The sequence below is a fragment of the Pteronotus mesoamericanus genome, unplaced genomic scaffold, assembly GCF_021234165.1.
Source record: "Pteronotus mesoamericanus isolate MK-2021 breed Mesoamerican mustached bat unplaced genomic scaffold, CSHL_Meso_final contig_24, whole genome shotgun sequence".
NCBI classification, from domain to species: domain Eukaryota; kingdom Metazoa; phylum Chordata; class Mammalia; order Chiroptera; family Mormoopidae; genus Pteronotus; species Pteronotus mesoamericanus.
The window spans coordinates 28,608,415-28,622,106 of record NW_026555100.1 but is presented as its reverse complement, the minus strand read 5'-3'; the positions used below and the strand labels follow the sequence as shown (position 1 = coordinate 28,622,106).

General features: G+C 40.1%; 1 protein-coding gene across 2 annotated transcripts in view; it reads right to left on the bottom strand.

Moving 5' to 3' along the window:
• The window catches only part of EXOC6 (exocyst complex component 6), a 169,725-nt gene extending 159,480 nt beyond the window's left edge, over positions 1-10,245 (bottom strand). For both annotated transcript variants that reach the window (XM_054572861.1, XM_054572863.1), the window contains exon 1: positions 9,958-10,245. In XM_054572861.1, coding sequence (XP_054428836.1) covers positions 9,958-10,079 — 122 coding nt within the window. In that variant the 5' untranslated portion in view covers positions 10,080-10,245. The remainder of the gene's footprint in view (positions 1-9,957) is intronic.
• Positions 10,246-13,692: the final 3,447 nt, after the last annotated feature.

The following is a 13,692-nucleotide window of genomic DNA, read 5'->3' as shown; positions in this document are numbered from 1 at the left end:
TTTTCTTGAGCTGCAAGAATATGCAGAAACAAAACAAAAAAATCTTTTCCCATGCTCTTCCGCACTATACATCATATTAAGGTTCTTAAGTTCAAAGATACTTTTTAAAAACTTTTTGCAATTTCCTATAGTTTCTTATAGAGTTCTGCACTTATCTAAGAGAGAGCTGGAGGGGTTTTGAAACCTGACAATACTGAAGTTCTGAAGCCATTGGAAAGAGGTCAGGATGAGATGGAAAGGAGCATTCCAAACAGGTCTGAGCATAAGGCAAGAGTTGGATTAATCTGTGATTGGTAACAATTAGAAATTAGAACAATATCAAATTATAAAAAGTTTATTTTAAAGTTAGTTTCTTAAACTTGCTCTTCATACATTGACATTACATAAAATATTATGTAATGTGGCTGTATTCAGTTGCCTTAATAGAAATTTGTAGCACTAACAGAAAATGTTGCTTCAAATTCCCTGATACCTACTTTTATCAAGAGCTTCAATGCAAGAAACAGTATGTAAGGACTTTTGTCAGGGGATATCAACATCATCCATTCCTCTGGTTATTTAAAATTTTACCCTTGGATCAAGTCAAATCCCTAATTCCCAGTGTTCTGGCCCTTCCTGCCATTGATTTCTACTGAGTAGTAAAAAACAATTTTTTTTTTCTTCACAGACTGCCTTTCCAATTACTGGGGCAACATCACCTGGTGTTAGCACAACCGAATTGCAGGTTCAGCTCTTGAGAGGTCAAAATAAACCTTTTGAAAATTGAGACTGAAACATAAAAAATGAGGACGAATTCTGAACTTCCTATAGAGAGTGTAGAAAGCGAGTTGTCTCTGCAGGAAATGGCAGACTATCTTAGCTCAGTTGATGTACATGGCCAGAATTCATTGCTCTTAGGAGGAAAGCAAGATGAGGAGAAGAACAGCTTCTCATTTGGCAGCTGTCTCCCGATGGGCCATTCCTTTCCCGAGCATTTATTACCCAGACCATTTCCCCTTCGCTTCACTAATCCTGATGCCGTTATCCAAACCCAGCTCCAGCTGCCCTTTCTGGGGAGTTAGCCCTGCTTAGGTACTGACTCCTCACTCGTGGCCTGTTTCAACACCTACCCATAGAGATTACCTCAACATAAGCAGCAGTATTTTCCCTGCAATTCAAGTCAAGAAGGGAGGAAGTCCATATACCACTTCTCCTTCTGAAACAGCTTTTGCTGGTTCCCTTTGTGATTTCTGGCAGTGCTGTTAGTACATGAAGATTTTTGCTAAGAATTTAAAGCTTAATATCCTAAGTAACTATGTAAATTTTAACTAAGGACATAAATATAACAAATGTGTTCCTCTGCAAAGCCTATTCTAAAGTGATACATTACTAAAGGCTCTGAAATAAAGAATTTCAGCTATAGGCCAAAATATAAACCATAACTGCTATTTATTGAGCACTGTTTGGTAAGCCCTTTATATTATCTAATTTAATCTTTACTAATTTAATTAGTAACTTAATTGGTAATTAAGTTAGTACTAACTTTACTAAAATCTCATTTAAATCCTGTGGGGTGGACACTTTTACTATCTTTTAATTTGAAGTAACTGAGACTTACAGAAATTAAGGCACTTGTCCGAGGCCACACAGCAGTAAGTTAGAAAAGATGGATCTACTTACCAGTTCCTGTTTTTCTCATTAGTTAAAATGTCAGCCAAGAAGAATGCTCCAAGGTTGTTCAACCCAAGAGATAAATGATTTAATCAGTCTGGTCTGAGGAAGTTGAAGGGTAGCAGGGCACACACAGACAGATTGCACATACAGGCTGAATTATTTTCCAGGCAGTGGATACTGACTTCCAGAGATCCACCCCAAATCTATCTTCAGGACTCCCAGCAGGGGCAAGATACACCAGAAGACCGGCAGGGCAGGAGATGCATTCTGTGTCCAGTATGAAACGAACCAAGGATTTCACCAGTATATTAATTCTTAGTCATTAATGATATACTTTCAGCCACTTGTCTTCAGACTAATAACCAATCTTAGGAAAGCCCTTCTCTAAGAAGAAGGCTGTAGAATGCAACTGCCCTAGTCTGGCGTTTAACTGCTTGGGTCCGGCCTTGAGAGAATTACTTAACTTGTGTAAGCCTCAGTTTCTTTAAATGTGAATTAGGCACAATAATAGTTCCTAGTTCACCAAGTTGTGTGGTGATTAAATAAGATAATATATGTATAATGTTTAGCCCAGAGCTCAATCAACATTAGCCCTGGAGACTAGGATTATTAGGCATTTTATTATTAAACCAGAAAGCCCAGAATTTAGCTTTCTCTTGATAAAATAAAACTATCATATAAATGTTCCTTTTTTAATCATTAATAAAATATCCTAACTTTGTATCAGGGTTCTCTGAACCTGAAACTCATTTTTTCTGAAGGCTCAGTTGGTAGGAACTGCCTGAAATTTGTTTTCAGTTCTGGAGGAGGAAACGGGACCGTGTCTTTGGGTTAGACTCTTGGTTCCTGATCCACTTTAGTGAGCCCCAGAGATCTTGCTTCTAAGTCAAACACTTCTTTGTTGTCCTTGAAGTGCTTATCCTCTGAGGCACATGTGGTGGTAAAAAAAATCATTGAGCCTATCTCCACTTCCCACACACAGAAACAGTGTCTCTATTGTTTACTGGCCAGCCCAGTTAATAGCTGTTAAAGGTATGATCCACATGCAGATACTTCTGATGTTAGGCTTAATGTTGTAAATGCATGTTTCATGAGTTAGTGTGCAACGCTACAAAAAGATTCCTTTCTCCAGTCCTGAAAACCCTGTAGCTGACTTTCTGATCTTCATCTTCTCAAGACTTCGCTAATATCATTCAGATGTTTCTTAAATGGTGTAAGAGCCCTCATTATATAATTGCAGAACTGTACCAAAATGTAAAGTACGGGCAGTCTTTACACATTGGCTCTAATAAACTAACCCTTCCTGGTGCCTTTAGCTACTTTTTGGGGATATCTAGCCAGCCACACTTCTGCCTTGTAGGTGCAGTGACACCAAGTGGTCACATTCTGTAAATGCAAGAGCGTATCAACGGAGCCCCGTCAGGCTTGGGAGAATTCCGGCTAAAGATCGGATCCCACGGTGGAGAACAATAAAAGAAAATTTGAAACTGAAGCCAAATAAAATCAGTGTCTCTTAAATATGAGCCATCCTCAGAGAAGTTCAAAAATAATTAGCCCTGGGTTCTGTTCATTCAACAGCTATTGTATTTTACTGGATGTTTGCTGTGTGGCAGGCTCTGTGTGAAGCTCAGAGCTGACATCATCAGTGTGTGACCTATGCCGTTGCATTTGCCTTAATGCTCTGCCATCACCGTTCTGTAATGCTTAATAATTTTTAACGAAGGGGCTGCATTTTCATTTTGTATTGGGTTCGGTAAATTATATCACTAGGCCTGCCCTCTGAACATTGTCCTGAAAGCACCATTAGCTTGCTCATCCTAAAGCTAAACAATTACAGTTCATTGAGCAATTCAAGAGTAATGTTGATTTATCTGAGTTCCATTCTCCCTCTTTTCGTCCTCTTCCCCCCGGGCTGTTTTCTATTTTTCCACCGCTTTTTCTCCTTTTTCTTCTCCTCATCTTTAGTTTTTTTTATTATTCATCCTGTTTAGTACACTCTCAATTCTTCACTTTCCCCACTTAGCTTTCCTTTATTGCCTTCTGTGTTTTCTCCCTCTTCTCTCACTTGCCCTCTTTTTCTTTTTCCTGTCTCAGCAAAATAGATTTAGAATTGTAATGCGATGAAATAATAGTAAAAGCTAACATTTACTCCCTGGCCAGTCTTTGTAAATACACCACCCTCTCCTTTATCCTGTTTTGTTTTTCTTCATAGCTCTCATTACCACCTTTTTTATTTGTTTATTTCTAGTGTTCTTTAATTAAAAATACAAACACTCTGACACTTGAAACTAAAGCAAAATAATATTCAATGTAAACTGTAATTGAAAAAATTTTTAAATAATAATTTTTTAAAAATACAAACTCCCTGTGACCAGGGAATTTCTAAGCCTTGATCTTGCTATATCAACAAGACCATTGACCATCCTAGACCACTGCCTGCCACACAGTAGATGCTCCATAAATATTGATATTTACTAAGTGAATGAATGAGTGCCCAAGCATTGCTGTATGAGGATTACATTAAATACATTTCATGCCTAATCCATGTAATCCTTTCAACAGTTCTATTAGTAAGTATGGAGGCAAAATTTGAACCCATGTTCTTCTGGTTCCAGAGCCCATTCCCTTAACCACTATATAAACAAAACTATCTCCCTGGTTCCCAAGTATAAAAATGGTTTTTTAAACTTCTTTCTAATGTTGTACTGAAGATCACACAGCTAATGCTATCATGTGAATGTTCAGCAAAAATATGGCAACTACACAGCTCGCTCTCACCAGGGATGCCAGGCTTTCCTGAGGTGCTGCAGACGTGGCCTCAGTAAATAGTTAGGCCCACATTTATTTCTAACAGTTGCTCCAGACTCTATTTTATATACACAACTTGTAGTACACTATACTACTCTTGTTAGTGATTAAATGAGGTCATGATATTACATTAGTACCGCTATTTTCAACTTTTTTTTATCTTATGGCACACATAAACCAATTACTAAAATTCTGCAGCACATTAAAAAATACATATTATATTTTTTGACAATCTGACAAAAACAAAGATATAATTTAGGTTCATTTATACCAGACAGCTATTGTGTTGGCTGTTGTAATTTTTTTTTTTTTTGACAATTGAAAGGAGAAGAGGTCAGTAGTGCTCCTGAATAAATAGTCAGGCATTGCATGTTTTAAAAATTCTTGCAACACACTGGTTGAAAATTGCTCCATTAGCATAAAATATAATTATTAGTAGTGATAGTAGAAAATGTAATTTTGAGAAAGGGATATCTCTCTCCCCTGCATATTATGTGACCAAAATGAACTTTATGTTATTCAGTATTTCCCACCTGCTCAGAATTTCAAGATGCTGTGAGTACTTGTTTATATCAATATTCTAAAGTATATATTTATTAAATTATGTTGGAATATATTTCCCAGGTGTAAATTAGACATAATAATAACGGCTAATATCTATTAAGCATTTATAATGTACTAGGCAGGCATTGTGCTAAGCACTTCAAATACATTAACCATTTGAGATAAATTTTATTATAATCTCCATTTTTAGTTTCAGAAACTAAGGCCAAAGTCAAGCAACTTAATAAGACCTAGGTTTTTTATCTTAATCAATATACTTAATGGAATATGATTTAATAGAAATCTACATGTCTGAAGATATAAATAGCAAGAACATTCTAGAATGTCTACAGCTGAATTTGACTAGTCATATTTTTTAGTATGCCATCCTAAAATTATATTGCATATATAGTTTAGGTTATTGTTTTTTTTCCTTTTTTTTTTTTAAAGTTTTCTATCCTTTCCTAACCGTATGTTATCTTCAATCCTAAAATCATGAAAGTCAAAGAAATAACAATATCCTGTTTGCTCTTAAACTGGTAAAATTTCACAGTCAGCTTTTGGAAAAGAGCCTGAGAGAGTCTGTGAATACAAGTGTAAAACAATCATGTTATCATAAAACAATTACAAAATTTTCTTCTGGTACGTCATCTTGTACAATTCCCTTTTCCTCCTATTTTTCCCAGCCCTCTGCAGCACTTTCTTTGGATAATCCCCTTCACTACCTCCTGCTAACTTTGCAGTACCCTTCCATGTGTTCACAACTTTATCTCACATTCAGCTATAGCAACAAGACACACTGTAACTTTCAAACCCAAACTGGTTCAGACATGCTGTAACTTCTAAGAAGCTAGCGACACCCCTGCAGAAAGGCCCCCAAGAGGTATAATGGCTACATCCACATTGGAGTCAGGATCCATGGTGGGGTGGGGAGAGGGGCCACAGGTCAAATGGGCGAAGCCTGGCAGCAGGAAATTCTCCAGTAAATGTGATAAATATTATGAACACTGCTACTGCCCTATCCTAAGACCATAGCTGCCATGACTAATTTATCAGAATCACTCTCAGTGTGAGATTCAGACAACCACTACCAATGCATTGGAATTGATATGCTAGTTGAGACCTGGTGACCATCCGCATTCAAAGATGTTGGTAATGCTGAATAAAGCTGCTACAAGTAGCTTCCTTTAGTGTCATTCCAAACAGCCATGAAGCCTACCAGGGACAGAGCCCTAAAGAGAGGACCCAGTAAGGAATTGGGTATATCTAAGCCAAATGAAGGAATTGGAGTGAAAAATTAGAAAACCCAAAGAGAATGAGAAAAATCCAGTGGAAATTAGCATATGGGGGGAACACTATGAAAACTGTGATGCCCACGACTAAAGGATTGGAGCAGCAAAGCTAATTCCAGACCCCACCTACTGAAGAGTTTCAGCCTACCAACAATCTGATAGCCAGAAGATTTTAAATGTCCAAAGCAAAGCCATGCTAGGACAATGCAGGCACTAGCAGTAGGCCTTTCTTTATATTCCTCCCTTTTCTCTTTAATCCATTCACCATCTGCATGGTTCATATCAAATTCTACTGTCCAGACTGGAATTTTACTCCCCAACTCAATAGTTACAGCTGCTTGAGGTATCTTTAATGTATATTTATTTGGCAACACAAATAAACCATTAAAGAAAGCATGGTGCCTCAGCTATCCCCTAAAACTATCCTTTAAACATAATATGATGGGCAGTAGTCCTGTTTCACACACAGAAGGAAGACAAACGCAGGACTTTAGCTTCATCTAATTGTTCACTTTTACACCAAAACAGAAAGAAGGCCAAAGGAGCTGATCCAAGGACCCATTGTGGGGGAGTCCAGCTGGCCCACCTGAGAGAAGCTAACTCTGGGAGCAGCCGCGTATGAAGTCAGGAGTTGGGGGGAAGCAACTTGGGCTGGGTCAGTGAGACTGGGGGCCACTGACAATCCCCGACGCCCTGACTCCTGGTGTCATGACTCCAAAGGTGGAGGAGACCCATTCTCCCGGATGATTTGTGCGGGTAATTGTGCCAGGAAGGCTTGTACCTGCTGTGAAAAAAAGGCTGTTGAGCAATTCTTAAAGGACCTTGGTAGAAACCATGAGTCACTGAGCATCCCGAGCTTCCCTTGTTGGAGTCAGAAAAGCACACCCCTCCTGACGCTGATCTGAACACTGACCTTGAGCAAGGCACCTCAGATTCCCTACCTGAAAAACCAGGTGGGCAGGCAGAGGGAACTAACCAAGTTCAGGATTTTACAACAGAAAATGTTTGGTGGCGCAATGCCTTTCTTCTGTGACGGGGGAAACAAACTGAATTTTTGGATGTTCTTTCGACCTCAATTTCAAGGTGCAGAGCTTTCCCTGAGAACGTTTCTCTCCTGTATTCCCAGCCCCATCCTCTCCAAATACTAATTCCTCCCTCAATGGCCATTCCAGGGCCAGCCAGTGTCCCTGCAGCCACACACCTTCTCCACCCTCTGCCTTTGGAGCTTTTAGCTTTTTAAATACCTCTACCTCCTCTTCTTCCCTACAGGGTGACTTTCTCTGGAATGTCTTCTTTCTTTTGCCTCACAAAGCCACCAGTAGCTCAGAAGCTCATACAGATTAGTTCATTTACCCAGCTACTATGTGCCAGGCACAGTAGAAGGAAGCCTCTGCAGAGGGTACTAAGATATAAGACACAGGTCCTGCCTCGGGAATCTTTTGTCTGAGAATGGTTATAACACAAAACACACAAACACACACGTACACATCCAACTGAGTCAAAATGCCCTGGGTTCTTGGCAGGTTCAAAGGATGGAATGTTCACATCTGGTCGGGGAATCAGGAGAGGCTTCATAGAAGAAAGCCTCATATGAGCTGTGCCTGGCAAGATGGCTGCATTTTGGCAGGCAGGAGTAGAGTGAAGAATAACAAAGGAAAGGAACGAGTGAGTTCCATGAGGAAGAAAATCTCAGAGCATATGTCAAACAGTAAACTCTCCAGTTTGGCCAAAATGGAAGTCCCATCTTTATTTTCCAACCTTCGTATTTGGCCGCATGGGCTCACGTATTCCATAAAAGCAGTGGAACAGAACAGAGTTGACATTGAACTACTGATGGTGTGCACAGGTATGTGTAGAAAGGCATTGAATGCCAGCGTAAGAAGTCTTCATATAATCAATGATTTAACAACAGTGTAGGAAAACTAATTTTGGCTAACGTTGTCCCAGATAAAAGCTTTCCAGGAGCCCTGTTCCATCCTCCAAAATAACAGTAAGATGTTTTAGCAGCAGGTTTTGCAAATGAGTGTTCTCATTTTATAACCTAAACACGAAGCTAGTGGTAGACCTTCCGGGTCCACTGGCTGCAGTGACCTTCCAGGTCCAGGGCAACACCTGGGGAAAATATCTGTGCAGCCTCCACTCTTGAGGGTGATGCTGGGAGAGTTCTGGGACTGCCAAGTCAAAACTGATTATTTTTCTTTAGGAAGGCCAGGTCCAAGACTGGGGATATTTGCCCTAAGAAGAGAGAGTATAACAGATCCAAGACACACAGTAGGAAGTCAAGTCCAATGCCAGAGCAAGACTAGCTGATAGTCCCAAGGATGGACGAAGGCTATAGATGTTGGCCAGGGTTGTGAGACCAGGGGAGAGATGCAGAGAGTCAGGGACAGAGGCCAAGGCTCTGAAGCAGCCATGGCAGCAGAGGCCACAGTGAGTAACACATGTCCGGGCTCCCTCCACCCCTTTCTCTTGTTTCCCTTTAGGCTGCTGGCCTGGCCACCAAGCAAACACATGCGTTTTAGACGGTGCTGGGACAGTAGAAAGTCTGTTCCATGTGAAAAACAAATTGAGTTTCCCTTTAGTAAAAAGCTCTGGTTTCTTCTACCTATTAAATCAGGTAAAATTACTCGCCCTTCTTCATATGATGCTCAGATAAAATGAAGGTGTCAAGATGGTTATGATGAAGTTGTGAGGATTTTGAAACACCTACATGTTGATAATCTAAGAATCAACCAGCAAATAGCAACAGCTTCCCATGCCTACAACACTACCCTCCACCTTTAGAAGAGATTCAAAATATACTTAAAACAAAATCAAATTTAAATGCTTGGCAGAAATATATTCAGATTTACTTATCTATAGTGAATTTCAGAGCGCCTGGCTCTGGGACCTTTCTGAGAATGAAGAGACAACATCAAAAAAAAAAAATCTTTTCATTTAACCCCCAAATACTAGTCAACAAATATTTATTGACTGTCACATTCAGATGCAGTGATTACCATGCCGTTCCCGCACTGATAGATGGCCGGTCCAGGCAGACAGGAAGAACGAAATGTTAAAAGCTGCCCTCTTAACACAAAGAAACACGTTCATTCATTTTAATCCTGTTCTTGTACTCTGCAAATTAATCCCCATATTACCAAAGATGCTATTTTTAAGTTTTATGTGGAAGTAAAAAAATATGTACCTGAGAGGTCACCAGACTTGAGAGGGCAGCAAAAATACAATAAACATTCTGCATTTTTTTCCCACAACTCCTATGCACTCAAATATAAATTGGTTTCATTGATAGGTCTTATTTTTCTCCATGCTTTTCACTGAGCAATATTTTAGAGAAAACAATTGAAACTTTATAGAAATGAGATGGACAATCTATTTAGAGACGGCATGAGGCCCTTTCTGATCATTTGAAAGTCATTTCTATTTTTTAATCTTGTTGTGATGAATCAGGAAACAAATACAATGCCAAAACAAAACTGGATTACTTAATTTATTGTAATTTCTCTAAGAATAAGAAAACTTTGAGATTAGGTGTATACAAAATTATAACTATTTCTCAAAAGTATTTTTTATTCTGTTATAGAGAAAAGTATAAAGAGAAGTGAATGAGACTACCTTATTGCAGCTAAAGAAGAAACCATAAAATATAAAGGAGCCCTACCTTAAAGTAGCTTCAATGGGCAGCTCAAATGACTGAATCTCAGCCAGGACATTCTCATATGTTTGATCTGGGTCTTCTTCCAACATTGCTCCATGTGCCCCTGATTTTCCAGTTGCAGACATCAGATTTCAAGAGCAACGCAGCTTTAATTTATCAAAGAAATGTAGTTTTCCTTATAATTATTATAAGGTTCTCTGCTCACTCAGAGTAGCAGCAAAAAGCGAGCTGTCTGACTTCATGCTACCAAAATCCTTGCTTCCAAGAATGTTGCACAGCTGTTGCTGTCCTGTCTCCACTTATAACATTTTACTTATTATTAACCTTGACACAGTTCAGCAAGTTCCTGCCTGATGCTTCTATATTTACTCACTTGTTTCTCAAAGACAGTAACTACAAACTTGGTAGGAATTAGAACCATTACACTATAAAAAGTTATTGAATAGTTGACTCGTTAGGACACATATTTTAATATTATTTATGCTAAATACATAATTAAAGCTATGTTCCTAGCTGTTCCTGCTGCTATACCCTTGCCCACAAACTCAAGCATGTAGCTTGTCCAGGAAAAATGTAACATCCTATAGGATAGGATTTTGAGGTCAGTAGGCTACTCCCGTGGTTCCCCTTCTCCTTCATTGCTCCACTCCACTCACAGCTGTGTGAAGTTTCTCCATTACAGGACTTTCCCTTTTGTCCCCTGTCCAAATACAATGCTCCTGGAAACAGATTTTAGTCACTCAGGCTTCACTGTGGATGCATTTGCCAGGTCCCTTCTGCAGAGACCAAGTTGTGATGGGGAGAAAGTATGAAGCTGCCAAGATATGAAAGGAGACAGGTTGCCACTGAGAGGAAGGCAGAGTGCAGGAAGTAGAGGCCCAAAAATATCAAGGGAAAGGGTGGCCTACAGCCAGCCCCAAGTACACCTAAAAAATTAAATGGGCACGTTAGCCTTTGCATTAGATCTTCTTCAGCTCTCCGTTGAGCCTCAGGTTGATATTTAAAGGGATGAGTGTAGTGAACCTTTTTTATTTTTTACAGTTTTTATGAGATATTTAAATATTGCTCTAAAAACATGAAGTTCTTTCTCCTAAAAATGTAGTACTCATATAAGGCATACCAGACATTTGTCATAAGTTGCATCTGTTTTTGTAATTCTCCCTGTGTCATACCCTAGCCAGTGCCTCACTGCAGGCAGTGTGTGTCTGTGCCCCATGACTTTGGGCTTAGCCATGTGACTTCTCCTAGCCAATGATAAATGAGCTCAAGTGACCGTCTGTGAACTCCACAAGCCTAGGCTTTGGAAGGCCTGGCATATTTCCGTTTGCCCTCTTGCACCTCTGCCATCACCTGAGAAAAACATGCCCTAGCTCGCTTGCTGCTCCACAGAGGAAGCAGTCATCCCCGTGGATCCACAAAACGGCAAGGGGAAGCATATGGCCGATCTAGCTGCAGCAGCCTAAAGCGGAGCTGCCACCCAAGCACAGGCTAGGTCGACCATGCCCCAAATGATCCACAGACACAAGGGCAATAATAAGTGATTGCTCTTCTCGGCCACTGAAGGATGGGGTATGCAGCAAGAGCAAATTTATGAGGCATCTTGTACTCCAACCGCCGCCCCCCGCCCCATAAGCTCAGTTCCTGGCTCTAGCGTTCCTCCAGGGCAGGAGGGAAGAAATGCAACAGAAGTGTGCCTAACACCACTTACCCCAAGACGGAGGGATGGTGCCCTCCTTTAAGCCTTGACACAAAACAGTGGTTTACTATCTCGCATTAGTCATTTATGTGCAAGGTTTTTAATTTACATAAAATTATCAGATTATTTAAGAACAAAATGTGTATTTGATTCAAAATGTGTATTCCTATTTGTAGTCCCCATAACACTTAACACATTTCCCCATATACGCTGGGTGCTCAAGAAATGCTTATTGAATGAAAGAATGATTGCAAAAGCTACAAGCTAAGAGCTCTGACTCGTGAGAAAAATATTGGTCCATATTAGGCAAAAATCTAACAATTCCACATTAAATTTACCAATATCTGAAGATACACAAATACAGGATGACAAATTACTCTGCTCGTAGGAGAGCTTTGGTCATCACTATATTGTATCATAGAGAACAAATTCATAAGTAATGCCACACACCCATGAACAGAGAACGGTGATGACCCAGCCTTATATAGTGCATATTTTTTAAAAATTTTGATTTTTCTTTCCACATAGCCCCACACTTCTATTTTTTAAATTTTCAACCTTACAGAAGAGTTACAAGATGAATACAATGAACAACCATATATCCTTCATCTGATTCACCATTTGTTAAAATTTTGCCACACTTATTTTCTCTTTCTGTTGATTCAAGGGGGATTATATAATGTAGGTATATGCTTTTAATACATATAGTGAGAAATTTGTATTAATTTGAAAAGAGTACATTTAGCATAATATAACACTATACCACAAAGTAGTATAGTAGGCAAATCACAATAGTTTGACGTATTGTTGTTACTGCATGACCCTGTTCTTACTACACAATCCTATCACCCTTTTTGGTACAGCCAGCGCCACCGGGAGATTCAAGGTCTTCCAAGCTGTTGGCCTGATAGCTGAGTCCCCATGCCTCCTCCTCCTCTCCTCAGCTCTCCCCACCCCTCCTCTACTCCTACGCTTCTCTCTTTTGCTCCTCCCACTTCTGTTAAGTGAATTTTCTCTCTGCCTCTTACTTTCTTCTAAGCTGTGTAAGACCCAGGCAACAACTTCCTGTTTCCACTGGCTAACCAGAATCTTCCTTTTATTCAAAACTTTCCTTGAGTGCCATTTCCTGCCGGAAGTCCACACAGACTGAACGAATAGGAGACAATCTCCTCCCTAAAGTAACATTTAAGAAAAACAACCTCCCTTGTCCCATAGTGCTGACAACAGTTCACCAAATAAGGAAAAGAAAAGGAGGAAATGGAAAAATTTTAAACAGACATAATTTTCAAGGTGCCCATAAAAGTGAATGGTGTGTGTGATTGGAATGTTTCCTCTCCTCCCAGCTGCAGTTCAAACTGTTGAACTACTTCCTAGGATCAAGCCTGACCAGTGACAGGGGTTAAGTGGCCCTAGGCCAGTGGTTCTTGTCCCTCCCCAACCCCAGAGCAATGCTGGGACATTTTTGTTTGTTGCAGCTGGAGGCGAGTGCTGGTGGGTAGAGGCCAGAGATGCTGCTAACTGACCTGCAATGCACAGCACAGTCCCTGATGACTGTCAAGCCCAAAATGCCAATAGTGCAAAGGTTGGGAGTTCCTGCCCTAAACTGATCTTTGGGACACATGATCAGGCTCTGTGTGGTGTTGATTGGGCCCTGTTCCTGAGGTCCCTTTCTGGGCATCTTTTTCTTCTCCATAACGGAGTCTATGTCTTATTATTCTGCTAGGAATCTTAGTCCCTCTAGAACTAGAAACCAATTTTTAAAACCAGTTTTTATAGGCGTTTATTTGAGCCGAACAACATTTGCTGGGGATCAAAATCTCCAATGCTTTCCAAATTGTTTTAAAAGTAAGTTTATTGTTCAAATAAAAATCTGTCAGTGGTTTGCCTCCCTCGCTCACCAAGACTAGAATCCCAGCCCTCCACTCTGTCCTGGAACCCGCTGAGGCGCTCTGTTCGAGCATTTCCCCGGCACAGGTGCCCCTCTGCTGTTGTAGTTTCTAGGAAACATAGGGCCTGGGGGCAAAACAAGGGCGGCCAGACAG